The sequence below is a fragment of the Sesamum indicum genome, linkage group LG1 (genome assembly GCF_026168435.1).
Source record: "Sesamum indicum cultivar Baizhima isolate 11 linkage group LG1, ASM2616843v1, whole genome shotgun sequence".
Taxonomy (NCBI): Eukaryota; Viridiplantae; Streptophyta; class Magnoliopsida; order Lamiales; family Pedaliaceae; genus Sesamum; species Sesamum indicum.
The window spans coordinates 1,980,171-1,993,347 of NC_142657.1; the positions used below are offsets into that span (position 1 = coordinate 1,980,171).

The window sequence follows — 13,177 nt, forward strand, 5'->3', positions numbered from 1 at the left end:
TGAATTAGTGGTAAAGTTGATAAAAAGTGTTAAGTCTCCCGCACTAAGAGGGTGTCTAGCTGACCTTATATATTCTTTTAAACATTTGTAACAACCTATAAATTTTTTTAAATAAATTTAGTCAAACACTGTCTGAACAGCAAACCGTCGGACTTATCGCGTATCACACGAGGATAGATTGTATCTACATGTTTGTGAAATCATTACACCTGCTGAAACAACAACACTGCCAAACCAGGACAAGTAGGAACGGAAGTGAACTTATGCCTCGCAATACAAGGAACTCAATAACAAATGTTAGAGTTATTCATACTAGAGAAACATATGGTTTATCTTCGCCCGGGGATAGCACAATTCTGAGACATTCCAAGAGAAAATGGGTAGACATTTACCAATCATTGTACCTACGGATTGGCCGAGGAGCAGTAACGAAGACATCAACTTTGTTCACTGGATTCAACCATGAGTGTTTACTGCTTCCCATAGTAAATTTCTTGGAACAGGTTTAGTGAAATCCCTGGCCTGCAATGCAGCAACTTTTAGTGTTTTGATTGTCATAGCATTGGCCTCCCAGAATGAGGCAATGTTGTAAGGTAAATTGTGCTTCTTGCAGAGCTCTTTCACAAAGGGGGAGATTGTACGCAGCTGGCAACGAGGCAATCTTGGAAACAAATGATGCTCAGTCTGAAATTGCAGCCCACCATGAAACCAATCCATCCAAGAATAGCACTCAATGTCGAGAGATCCACTCGTTTGCCTCTCAAACCAGTCATTCCCCTTTGGTGGTCCGGTGTAAACGCTAGTTGAGAAGTGGTTCAAACAGAACTGAACATGCTGAATGCCGGTCACAACAAAGCTAGCAACAACAAACATCACTCTTTCACCCCAATTGGGCAAACGAGAGACGAGCAGAGGGAACCAAATCCAAAACACCAGCAAACAGAGAAGCTCCAGGCCTTTATGTGGCACTCTTTTCTTAGATAACAACAGAAGGAATGATTGTGTAAACAAGTTAATCCTAGCAAAGCACATGACAGGGTAAAATGTGCAATGCTGATTGCTAACCAAGAACCTAGCAGCAGAATCAAAATCCATTTTCCTATCATAGAAACAAGAAGTTATTGAGCTGAAAAGCTTGGAAGACACCGCAAAAAACGGCATGTGCTGAAGATCAGGATCATAGTCAAGGCTATTGCAAGCAATGTGGTGAGCGTTGTGGTTCCTCTTCCACCACCCAATGCTGACTCCAGCAAGACAATTCCCTGAAAGAAACTGAGCAAATCTGTTAAGTTTTGGGGTCATCATAACCTGATAATGCCCAGAATCATGCCCCATCCAACCACTCTGAATCCAAAGACACCCCATTAAACCACCACAAAGCAAATGCAACCACATCCCCTCACAGCAAAGAACACCATAAACAGTCACAGCAAACAGTATTGCAATGACACACATGGTAATGAAAACCCCATGTCCTTTCTTCTCAAACAGGCCCATCTTTGAGAACTCATACACAAGTTTCCTGTAATCTTTAGATACTTCAGATACAGAATAATCTTTCAAGTAAAACCCACTGAAGAATTTGTCAAGAAACTGCCAGGTGACACCAGGGTGATAAGCAACAAACGCATCAGTTGCATCTTGCCCTCCAAGATTCATGAGTGGCAACTCACCACCTGGATGATGATTTGCCCATTCCGAAACATCATACACTTTTCCCTGAATTGAGATCCAAAGATCCCCTTTCTTGTTGTGGGCTTTCAGCTCATCCGATGTAACGAACCTCTTAAGCTTAGCCATTCCCGAGATTTTCAAGATTTACCAAGGAAAAATCACAAAAACAGAAGAAAAATCACGATCTGAGAGAATTCCCTTTTGCTTATCCTTCTCATTCGTCTCTTAATCCACCATTTAGAGTGAGGCAGAGATTTGAGTATCCGATCTGATGAAATGTGTCTTTGAAATGCAAATTAATGAAGGCAATGCATCATGCTGCAGGCTGCAGTTGCTAGTGATTGGGCAGCGCATTACTGCTGCTGACACTTGGGAAAAAAAATTACAAAATTTGAATTCTTTATATTAATTTCATATTTTATTTTGTATATTACATCATCTATTTAATATTGGGTTTCTTTTAGAAAATATTTTATACATATAATCTGCATATGATATTTAAGTTAAAAATTAAAAAAAAACATTATTTTCAGCAATGTGTGCATATGTGATTAAGAGTCAGTTTATTGGTATACACTCTAAAAAGATATTACATTAATTTAAGAGATATTATATAAATTTTATTTTGTTCGTTTATATCTAACAAATATGTATTCTCATTCATTAGTTAAAATTTAATTGAATTTGTTGATCTAGGTCAAATAAATTTTTTCTAACTAAAATATCCTTATGGAATGTAATTTTTGAAGAGCAAGCATTAGACGTAGTTTTTAAAATTATAAATAATTTATATATGATTATATCAAATATCATGAAAGAACATTGTAATTATCTTTAATTTAAATAGTTTCAAATTACCAGAATAAAATTTCTGAAAACTTAGGTGCCTTAATGCGATTTTAGAAAACTTTTGCGGGTGAAACTGCAATTTCCGTCTCAAAATTTCTTGAGATATGAAGAATATCCGTTTAAATGTCTCTTTTTATGCTCTCTGGAACAAGAACCTAATCAAGAACCTCAAGCTCAATCATATAGAAGCCTTCAGAATATTCTTGCAAAGGCTTGATTTTTAGTTTATTAATCGCCACAAACGGGCAACTCCGGAGAAACTCTTTTCGTAAAGGTAAGCTATTTTCTGCTCGTTTTCGTTTTTTCATTTTTCTGGGCTATACTTCAGTTGTCTGAGTTTATGTTTCTTGGAATCTTGACAAAGAAGAGCTGAGGTTCTGTAAGTACTTGCTGGATATCGAATGGATGATGTTCATTAATTTTCTTTAAGAAATTTGGGGTCTGTCTGACTATGGATAAGGTAGACAAGATTTTTAGAATTTAAACATTATCTTGAACTGCACATATTTGGATTTGTTGGTGTAAATTTTCAGTTTTCATTTCCATTAACGGCATGGTTGCTTCTCTTGTTGCTTTTCCCCCACTCTTGTAGAATTGCTACTTATGTGGATTGAGCTCCTAGAATGTAAGAATTTTGTAAATTTGGAAAACCTGTTAAATGCAGCATCAATATACTGTTTTTATGGTAATGGTTCTTAAGGAGGGTATATATGAGGCAAATGAAGATAAGGGCTGCATTAACACCTGGTGTGTTAATGATTATGGAACTTGGAAACGGTCTTCTATGGCGATATAATGTGAGATGGACTTTATGATCTGAGCACCAAATTTCTTGGAATTCTGTTGGCTGTTTAATGGTCTTGTAGCGGACTGTTATCCTTCTTCATTTATCTTTTTCCAGATGTTCTCTTGCAGTTCTTGGAAAGGTTCTTCCTTTAATTGCAAAGTACAGGATCCTCACTTCTTTCTGTTCAGATTTTCTCTATACATGGCAAAAGATGTTCTTAATTCTGTATAATATTTAGAGAGAAATTTATAAGGCCTTGACTTTGAATGCTAATTTGCACTCTTTCTATTGTTTCCAGGTAGAGATACAATTTGCGGGGCAAGTAGTTCCTATGGCGCATCTGCTTTCAGTATCTTGTTTTTCAAATATCTCCTCTGGCAGCAGATCATATAGTAAACCGTTGAACCAATGCTCAATTTCATCCCATGCATCTGTTAGTTTGCCCATTTCTAGCTCACCCTTTAAAAAGCTTGCTCTGTGGGCAAATAGATCCAAAAGATGCAGTACTATCTATGCAGCAGCTGTTTCAGTGGGTCAAGAAGCTAGGGTGCAGCCTGGATCTGGGTCCGACCAGGCATCCGACGGAGCCTCTGTTCCTAAAAAGGTCATGGTAATTGGTGGTGATGGTTATTGTGGTTGGGCTACTTCCCTGCACCTGTCTAACAAGAACTATGAGGTTGCCATTGTTGACAGCCTCGTCCGCCGCCTTTTTGACCACCAGCTAGGTCTAGACTCTCTCACTCCTATCTCATCTATCCACAACCGTATCCGACGTTGGAAATCTCTCACCGGTAAAGACATCCAACTCTATGTTGGTGATATATGTGATTTTGAGTTCTTGTCGGAGGCTTTCAAATCATTTGAGCCTGATGCCGTAGTCCACTTTGGAGAACAGAGGTCCGCACCATACTCCATGATTGATCGGTCGAGAGCTGTTTTTACCCAGCATAATAATGTGATAGGTACACTTAATGTTCTGTTCGCCATAAAAGAGTTTGGAGAGGATTGTCACCTGGTGAAACTTGGTACCATGGGAGAATATGGAACTCCGAATATAGACATTGAGGAGGGTTACATAACAATTACACACAATGGCCGGACGGATACCTTACCTTATCCCAAGCAAGCAAGCTCTTTCTACCATCTGAGCAAAGTCCATGACTCCCACAATATTGCGTTCACCTGCAAGGCTTGGGGAATCAGAGCAACAGATCTAAACCAGGGAGTGGTCTATGGCGTGAGAACTGATGAGACAGCAATGCATGAGGAGCTCTATAATAGACTTGATTATGATGGCGTATTTGGAACCGCATTGAACCGGTTCTGTGTACAGGCCGCGATTGGTCACCCACTTACTGTCTATGGCAAAGGAGGGCAGGTACTTACTTGTCCTTAGGGGCCGACATATCCATGCATGATTCGTTCCCATTGCTTCTTTCATTCAAAAATATGCTCTTAAACTTCTAATTTTAAGTATGCTAGCACCATTCCTAGTTTGCTTCCTCAAATTAATCATCCTAAGGTTTGAGCCCTCTAATCTTTTTAATGCTTTGTCTTACACATTCTCTTTGAATTGGATAGACCAGGGGATATCTTGACATCAGAGACACAGTTCAATGTGTCGAACTTGCTATAGCCAATCCAGCACAGAGGGGAGAATTCCGTGTCTTTAACCAATTCACAGAGCAGTTCTCAGTCAATGAACTTGCTGCTCTTGTTACAAAGGCAGGTGCAAAACTCGGGCTTGAGGTGCAAACCATTTCAGTACCCAACCCTAGGGTGGAGGCGGAGGAGCATTATTACAATGCGAAGCATACAAAACTCGTGGAGTTGGGGCTCAAACCTCACCTACTTTCAGACTCTCTTCTTGACTCGTTGCTCAATTTTGCTATCCAATACAAGGACCGTATCGACTCAAAACAGATAATGCCCAGTGTTTCTTGGAGAAAAATTGGAGTCAAGCCCAAGACTGTTGCCGCATAGAATGAGTATAGAGTCTAGTCTGTGTTAAGTAAGTAGTTAACAAGTTTTTTGTTTGTATTTTGTCAGAGGTAGGAGACTCTAGCTTTCTCAACCTTTTGCTTGTTCGGAGGATGTGATGTATCTTTAACTTGAAATGCAACTTATGAGGTAGAAGCCCATTTTGATGTGATCCATAGCATATATTTCTAATATTTTTACAATGTGTTCACTCCATGAATAGATTTCAGTAAATCATATTACTGTTTCCCAACAGAGGATATTCATATAGTCATGGTATTAAGACAAATAAGGTTTTTCTAGCAAATGTTGAGGCATCCACTTCCAACTCTGAGAAAACAGTGAAACGATTTGTTTGGTCAGATAAATTACAAGCAACATAAAAATTGTCCCAAATGGACGACAAAATCACAGCTACACTTAGATGTTTCTGGCTCACTAACATTTATTTCTACAACTCAGTACTCATTTTCTAAACTTACATAAATAATCATGTCATTGGCAGTAATCCGAACATTCAGTCATTCTCAAAAGGAGAAAATGCTTGCAATTGAATGTAAACAACTAACCATATGCACATCAGAGCTTATGAATATCCAGTCCGTACATTTTGGCAGTGGTCATTATGCCAAGATCTTCCCATAATTGTAAGCGGGATTTGCAAGCTAAGATCCTACAGGGGCAATGCCTTTTGCCTTGGCTGCAGCAGTTGCAGCAGCAGCAGCTGCCGCTGCAGCCGCGGCAGCTGATGCAGCTGCATTTGGGGTTGATGGTGGAGTAGCATTAGACTGTGAGTTACTTTGAGTTGCAACTATCTGTTGTGGCTGTTGCTGTGCTTGCTGAGAGTTGACTTGAGCAAGCAGGGTCTTGATCTGACTCCCTGTCAGAGTCTCATGCTCAAGCAAAGCACTAGCAAGAGCATGAAGCTCCTTATTATGCGTGGTAAGGATGTGCTTGGCATTGTTATATGCCCTTTCCAGAAACTCCTTCACTTCGCGTTCAATTAGGAGCCTAGTCTCAGTGCTCATGCTCTTACCATTATCATCATAGTTGTGGGTCACGACTCCCACCTGTTTGCTCATGCCATACTTAGTAACCATTGCTCTAGCCAAACTGGTTGCTTGCTGGAGATCATTTGACGCACCTGAAGTAACTTCACTTTCCCCAAAGATGAGCTCCTCCGCAACTCTTCCACCCATGCATACATCAAGACGAGCAAGCATTTGTTTACGTGAGACACTTGTCTCGTCTTTTTCCGGCAATTGGGAAACCATCCCAAGAGCCATGCCTCGTGGAACGATAGTTGCTTTATGCACTGGTAATGCCCCATCAGTATGTATGGCTACAAGAGCGTGACCTCCCTCATGGTAAGCTGTCAGTTTTCGTGACTCGGGAGATATTACTGCTGATTTACGCTCGCTTCCCATCATGATTTTATCCTTGGCGTGCTCGAGATCAGCCATGGTCACTGCTTTGGCACCGTCCATTGCAGCCTTGAGAGCAGCAACGTTGACCAAGTTCGCAAGATCAGCACCTGAGAACCCTGGAGTTCCTCTTGCGATGATCATGAGATCGACATCCTCAGCCTTTAGAACCTATGAGATGGAGCAAAAATTGAATTGAAGGTGGACTAATATGCAGAAAAATGGCAGTTGATCTGATTAGTACATATTCTACCACAAAATTATAGAGGAACGATAGATCAACTTATTCCACTTTATTTGGAACCTATAATCCTTGCACACTAATATGATTTTATCAAAGAATAAACTGTCACTGCAGGACAATGAACTAAGACCAACACCGAACTGGCCAATTCAGCACTAAATCATACCAAAACAGCTGATTAGACATACTGGTTTATTTGGGCAACCTCAGATTTCATTTATTATAAAGATTAAACATCAACAACCAGAAAATCATATATAACAATAACAACATATAGGCTACTCAATGCAATATAAAAAGATCTTTATTAGCAGATATGAACAGTTCCTATTTAGAGATGGAAGAGGCCGCCACAATCGTTAAGTTCATAAAAGACAAGCCAAGGAGGAGGAAAAATAAACTCAGTTAAACTTGCTCATATAAAGTTAAATCAGAGATATACCCAAACTCTGACCCATAGTCCAGGAATTACCTTTGACATGTGGGATTCCAAGATCTGCCTCCGGCCTTCAACATCAGGGTTTGGAACGACAATATGGCGATCAAATCGTCCAGGCCTCACCAGTGCCTTATCCAAGGACTCTGGAAAATTAGTTGCAGCAATTACAATAATCCCCTCATTTTGTTTGAAGCCATCCAGTTCAACAAGCAACTGATTTAAAGTCATCTTCATGTATTGCTGATCCTTAGGATTGCGGCTTCCTCCTATGGCATCAATCTCATCAATAAAAATTATACATGGCGACCTCTTTTTGGCAGCAGCAAAGAGATCTCTTACTCTACGTGCTCCAACACCAACAAACATTTCTTCAAATTCACTGCCGCTGCAAGAAAAAAAAGGTACACCAGCTTCTCCAGCTATGGCTCTTGCTAGCATAGTTTTCCCTGTGCCAGGGGGGCCAACTAGCAGAACACCTTTTGGAAGCTTGCCACCAAGACGTGTGAAGCGCTGCAGTGAATGATAGTTATATGAGAATCCAAAAATATAAGCCTGTCCCCCACATAACCACTTTCTCCCACTAAAGAGGGAAAAAGACTAAGCAACGACGTCACCAACTGTGGAGAAAAAGATGCAACAGCTGAGGTTTTAATTATTTCAATATTATTAAAAAATAAAAAAAATTACAAAAAAAATACTTAAAATCAAATATATAACATAAATATATCAAGTCGTGAAGCAAAAATATAGTTTTTTTTCAAAATAAAAGGCTGAGACATGGACACCATCGCACGACTTTTCGCGAGTCCACGACCTCACCTATTTTTTTAAAAAGAAAATTCAAAGTTTTTCAAACATGTTTGGCTGGCAAGACTTTGATGGCGCATCAGCCTCTGTTTTGATTTTTATTTTTTAAAATATTACATATATTATTATTTAGGTATTATATATATTGTAAATTTAAATATTATATATTATAATTATTTAAGTATAGAATTAAATATATTTTTAATTATAATGAACATTAAAAATTTATTAATTAAAACTATTGCAATCAATTGTTATAAATATTACAATAAAAATTTAATTAATCAGTTGAAGTTAAAACAAAGTTAATATGTTAATAATAAGACCGTAGTAAATGTAAAGTTTTCAAATTAATATTAATTATGTTTAACCAACTTGACAAAAAGTTATGTTTCAACAAAGGCATTAGATCAATATTTTACAGAAATTTTTATTGATCCACTATTTTTTCTTTTTTTATTAATAGTGGTAAATAATATATAATAATTTATCTCGATATACAAAATAATAACTCATTTGAATAAATACATCAATATAACGACGATAATTCAATTGCATTTATTTACATAAAGTAAGACAAAAATTTAACTATATTATAATATTTGTATTCATTGTGATAATGTATAATAATTTTTATATTGTTGTATTGATGTATTTGTTGAAACATAATTAATATTAATTTTCATCTCACTTTATGTAAATAATTGCAATTTAATTATCGTCGTTATATTGATGTATTTGTTTAAATGAGTTATTGTTTTGTACATCGAGATAAGTTATTATATAATTACTTACCACTATTAATATAAAAAGAAAAAAAATAGTGAATCAATCAAATAAGTCCGGTAAAATATCGATTAGATCTGATGTCTTTGTTGAAACATAACGTTTTGTCAAGTTGATTAAACATAATTAATATTAATTTGAAAACTTTACACTTACTACAGTCATATTATTAACATATTAACTTTGTTTTAACTTCAACTGATCAATTAAATTTTTATTGTAATATTTATAACAGTTGATTATAATATATTTAATTAATAAATTTTAATATTCATTATAATAAAAATATATTTAATTTTATAATTAAATAATTATAATATATAATATTTAAATAATAATATATAACATTTAAATTTATAATAATTTTATATTATCTAAATAATAATATATATAATATTTTAAAAAATAAAAATACATCAAAGGCTTGCCAGCCTTTGAAGTTTGAAAAACTTCTAACCGTTTTTTTTTCTAAATAGGTGAGGTCGACCTCGAGTCGTGGATATTGTCCACGCCTCAGCCTTTTTTTTTTTCAAAAAACTTTCACGACTTGATAAATTTATGTTATATATTTGATTTTAAGTGTATTTTTGTAATTTTTTTATTTTTTTAAAATAATTAAACCTAACAGCTCAAATACCTAGTCAACTAAAGAAAATATACCATACATGGTGACACTGACAGGTCAAGAAATAAAATCTCATCCACAATATGGATCACTACTTTTCTATTAACTAAAGTTTTACGACAAAGAGACAAATGCATATGTAATTCTAAAATCTCCTCTTTCTTTAGTATGCGGATGTGATAGAATTTCACAACATAATAGACCCATCATGCAGTTACCTTAGGATCACGAAGGTAATGGACAATTTCTTCTAGCTCAGCTTTGGCCTCATCAACTCCCTTCACATCACTAAATTTTGTATTAGATTCCATACTGGGTTGCACTTCTTCATGTAAACCAAGACCTGTTAAGAGCAGGGAATAAAGAGATGTACAATACATTTTACTCAATCAGAAATGTAATTGAATCAAACTGCGAAAAAAGCCAACTTTGTTTAAAGATATCATTACCTTTACCAATTCCTCTATCCTCAATCAGTGCCCCAACACCTGAAATTAGGAGGAAGGCCAAACCCAAAGCACGCACTGTGCGCCATAACTGCTCCTTGAAATTTCCTCCTTCAGCGGTCACCATGTGTATAGGAGCACTTGCTGTACCAAGGATCCCATCTTTTGATGATTTTCCCACATTTCTAAGAGCTGAAAGTGCTCCAATACCTTCTTCATCTACCTGTGAGCCTGTGGCTCCTGACATTCCTGTAAAGAAACCAAGTTAATGTGGATGGTATCTAGGGATGAAAACCAAAAAATCTCCCTCAGGTGGACCTCAAACACATATGAGAATTTCTTATGTGCTCACCTCTATGCAATGTCTTAAGCAGCTCACTTTCATCAAGACGGTCAACCTTAACCAGAGCCTTGACATATTCAGCAAGAGCTGATGGGTTAGAATGTAGTGAAGGTTGACTCTCAAACAACCTTATGACCGCCTCTGGATCATTTCGATGATAGAGCTCCTTAAGATATGCAGCACCACCTGATCCATCATTATCACGGACTCTACGAGCTAGACTACCAAAATAACTAGATCTTCCAAGGGTGCTTGCTCTGACATTACTAGAAAGCTCGTGCACTGCAAAAGAAAATTAAAGTGTGAGGATCATAGAATGACTAATATGCTTTCAGTATATAACCATGATAAAAGAGCTAATATGGCCGTATGCCAAAGGTAAAGTAATGCCTCAAAAGATAATAAATGCTCTTTCCTTATATACTGCCCTCACCACAATTAACATCATTCAATACATTACGGAATTGAGTTAACAAAATTGCATTCGTCCTATTAGGTTTGTTAAATGGTTTATCAAATGCAAACACACCTTAGACATGGATAACCTAGGCCCTAAGGTCTCCATGTTTTGGTACAAGCTTCCTAATACTTCTTTTCACTAGCAATGTAGACAAATTTTAGAGTTCAAACCATATATGAAAATGACATGAAGAATAAAGGTTCGTCCAAGAAGCTTTGATGATAATGGATTTATAGTTGTAAATGGGGCGCGCCATGGCGTGGGGCGCGGCCTCAGCGCCATTTTTATATAATAGCGCATCTCTTGCAAATGGCGACGCCATGGCGCGCTATTCTGCGCCGTTGCTCCTGGCGCAAATGGCGTGCCATTTGCAAGGTCCAGCCCTTTTAGCCAGGGGCTTGAAAGAAGCTGCATGAAACCCAATTTTTCAAACACTGGGCTTTGCCCCGCATAAATAAAGGCTGGGTTTTCAGCCCAGCCTTTAGTTTAGTTATTTTTTTTTAAAGAAAAAAAAATTATAGAAATTTACACAAAAAATAGGCTGAAGAGTGAAGACGTTAGGGTTTTGCTGTTTACACCTTTCCTAACACAAAGGAGAGAAGATTGTCTACTACCGGTATTTTATGTTTGTTTTCATTTTTATAGTGACTATGTAGGATTTGTTTAATGGTTTTGCACATTTTGAACTTTTTGCTTTCCCTAAGACTTGTTGTTTTGCTTATTTCTTTTATGATATGATGATTAAATTTCTAGTGTTTATATTTAATTGTTTGTGCCTTTTTTATGTGAAATAGATTGATGTATGAAATACATAACTCAAAAAGGCGCGCTCCGCACCATGCGCCATGGCTCCATGGGGCCCTCGCACCACGGCACGCCGTGCACTATTAACAACTATGAATGCATTGGACTGTTAGATTCCAGTAACCATGTTCCATAAAATGTATGGTAAGACATATTTGTCTTAAAAGTAAGATGTTAACCAAATAACTTTAGTATTTGGAGATGAAACAAGTACTATTACTAAAGACAAAGCAAGGGATACTAACATGTCAAGAAAAAAGAGGTGAAAGGAAGACCCGGAAAAACAAATTCAAAGAATATGAGCAAAATAAATATCAATTAAGAACTTAGATTTAGGATTCGAAAAACACGTCCGCAACCATATATCCCCAAAATTGTGAAGAACAATTAATCAGAGATTCAGCATCATATCCATGTACAAATTAAGATACAATCTGACACTAACAATTAGTTCAGTAGTTCAGGAAAAAAAATGATGCAGTCGACAGAGTGATGGAAACCTGCATATGGTGAAGTTCGACAAGGTCGAGCAGCCAGATTGCTTAACTGCCTCAACTGCGATTCCTGCCTTTTGACCTACCATAACATTGTCCACAACATAATTAGGGAAAATCATCGTTTTAGGCAAATAGAAGCTTGGACGCAAAGGACTATAATCAGATGGGCATTTCAAGCAAATTCAAAAGGCACAATCTGCAGAGAGCAATGATAAACATATTAAAACCAGAAAAATTAAACAGAGCTAAAAGGGTTGATAGAAATGCAATCTTTTATCCTCAACCTCGGAATCAATGTGAAAAGCAAAAAAAAACCCAAGTTTTCATCTTCTAATACAGCCAAAGCCAGCATAATTAACCAACCCCTCTAGAAATCCACAACAGACAAACTAATTATTTAGGAAAACAAACAGAAAACTCCAAGATTAGGGCTTTCGCAACACATCCAACTACTATAGATAAGAAATTCTCATCCGAAATCTAAAATCTCAACACCAGACGAAAACATCACATATAGAACATAAGCAATGAAGATTTTTGCAACTAACCTCACTAAGAAGGCGCCTAAGAGCCATTTCCTATTCCAGAGTGACCCAAAAATTAGAAAAGAAAAATAAGAAAGGAAGATCTTTTCCCTGTCGAAATCTCCTCTCTTCTTGTCTCTGTAAAACTTCTTCTATATCTATATATGTATTTATCTAAACTCGTCAATTTCTGAGTGCAAATGAGAAAGGGCGTCAAAATGGGGAGGGGAGAGAGAGAGAGAGAGAGAGAGGAGAGAGACCTCTGGAGCTGAAACAAACAATACTGATATTTTTCAGCTCTAATATATAGTTATTATTAATAATTAAATAAATATGAGAAGAACACTGATCTTGAATTAAAAAATAATAATATTTATCTTATTTATAGAAAGACATAATAACAATAATATTATGGATAATTACATTTTCACCCTAATTTATGCTTTATTTACACATATTTGCTCTGTCTTTTGCATAATTATTTAAAA

At 36.7% G+C, this 13,177-nt stretch overlaps 3 protein-coding genes across 3 annotated transcripts; 1 reads left to right on the plus strand and 2 right to left on the minus strand.

Moving 5' to 3' along the window:
- Positions 1–135: 135 nt before the first annotated feature.
- On the minus strand, positions 136–2,045 carry LOC105176919 (acyl-lipid (9-3)-desaturase). The gene has a single exon (XM_011099928.3). It carries the CDS (start codon positions 1,798–1,800, stop codon positions 457–459), a length of 1,344 nt encoding a protein of 447 aa, XP_011098230.2. The 5' UTR covers positions 1,801–2,045; the 3' UTR covers positions 136–456.
- Positions 2,046–2,641: 596 nt separating this feature from the next.
- On the plus strand, positions 2,642–5,462 carry SQD1 (sulfoquinovosyldiacylglycerol 1). Its single transcript, XM_011100109.3, has 3 exons — positions 2,642–2,797; positions 3,609–4,688; positions 4,892–5,462. The coding sequence occupies exons 2-3, from the start codon at positions 3,642–3,644 to the stop codon at positions 5,291–5,293; spliced, it is 1,449 nt and encodes a 482-aa protein (XP_011098411.2). The 5' UTR covers positions 2,642–2,797; positions 3,609–3,641; the 3' UTR covers positions 5,294–5,462.
- Positions 5,463–5,584: 122 nt separating this feature from the next.
- LOC105177285 (ATP-dependent zinc metalloprotease FTSH 4, mitochondrial) lies at positions 5,585–12,973 on the minus strand. Its single transcript, XM_011100419.3, has 7 exons — positions 12,714–12,973; positions 12,169–12,244; positions 10,414–10,686; positions 10,065–10,310; positions 9,834–9,958; positions 7,431–7,907; positions 5,585–6,885 (listed from the first exon to the last, which is right to left on the minus strand). The coding sequence occupies exons 1-7, from the start codon at positions 12,738–12,740 to the stop codon at positions 5,956–5,958; spliced, it is 2,154 nt and encodes a 717-aa protein (XP_011098721.2). The 5' UTR covers positions 12,741–12,973; the 3' UTR covers positions 5,585–5,955.
- Positions 12,974–13,177: the final 204 nt, after the last annotated feature.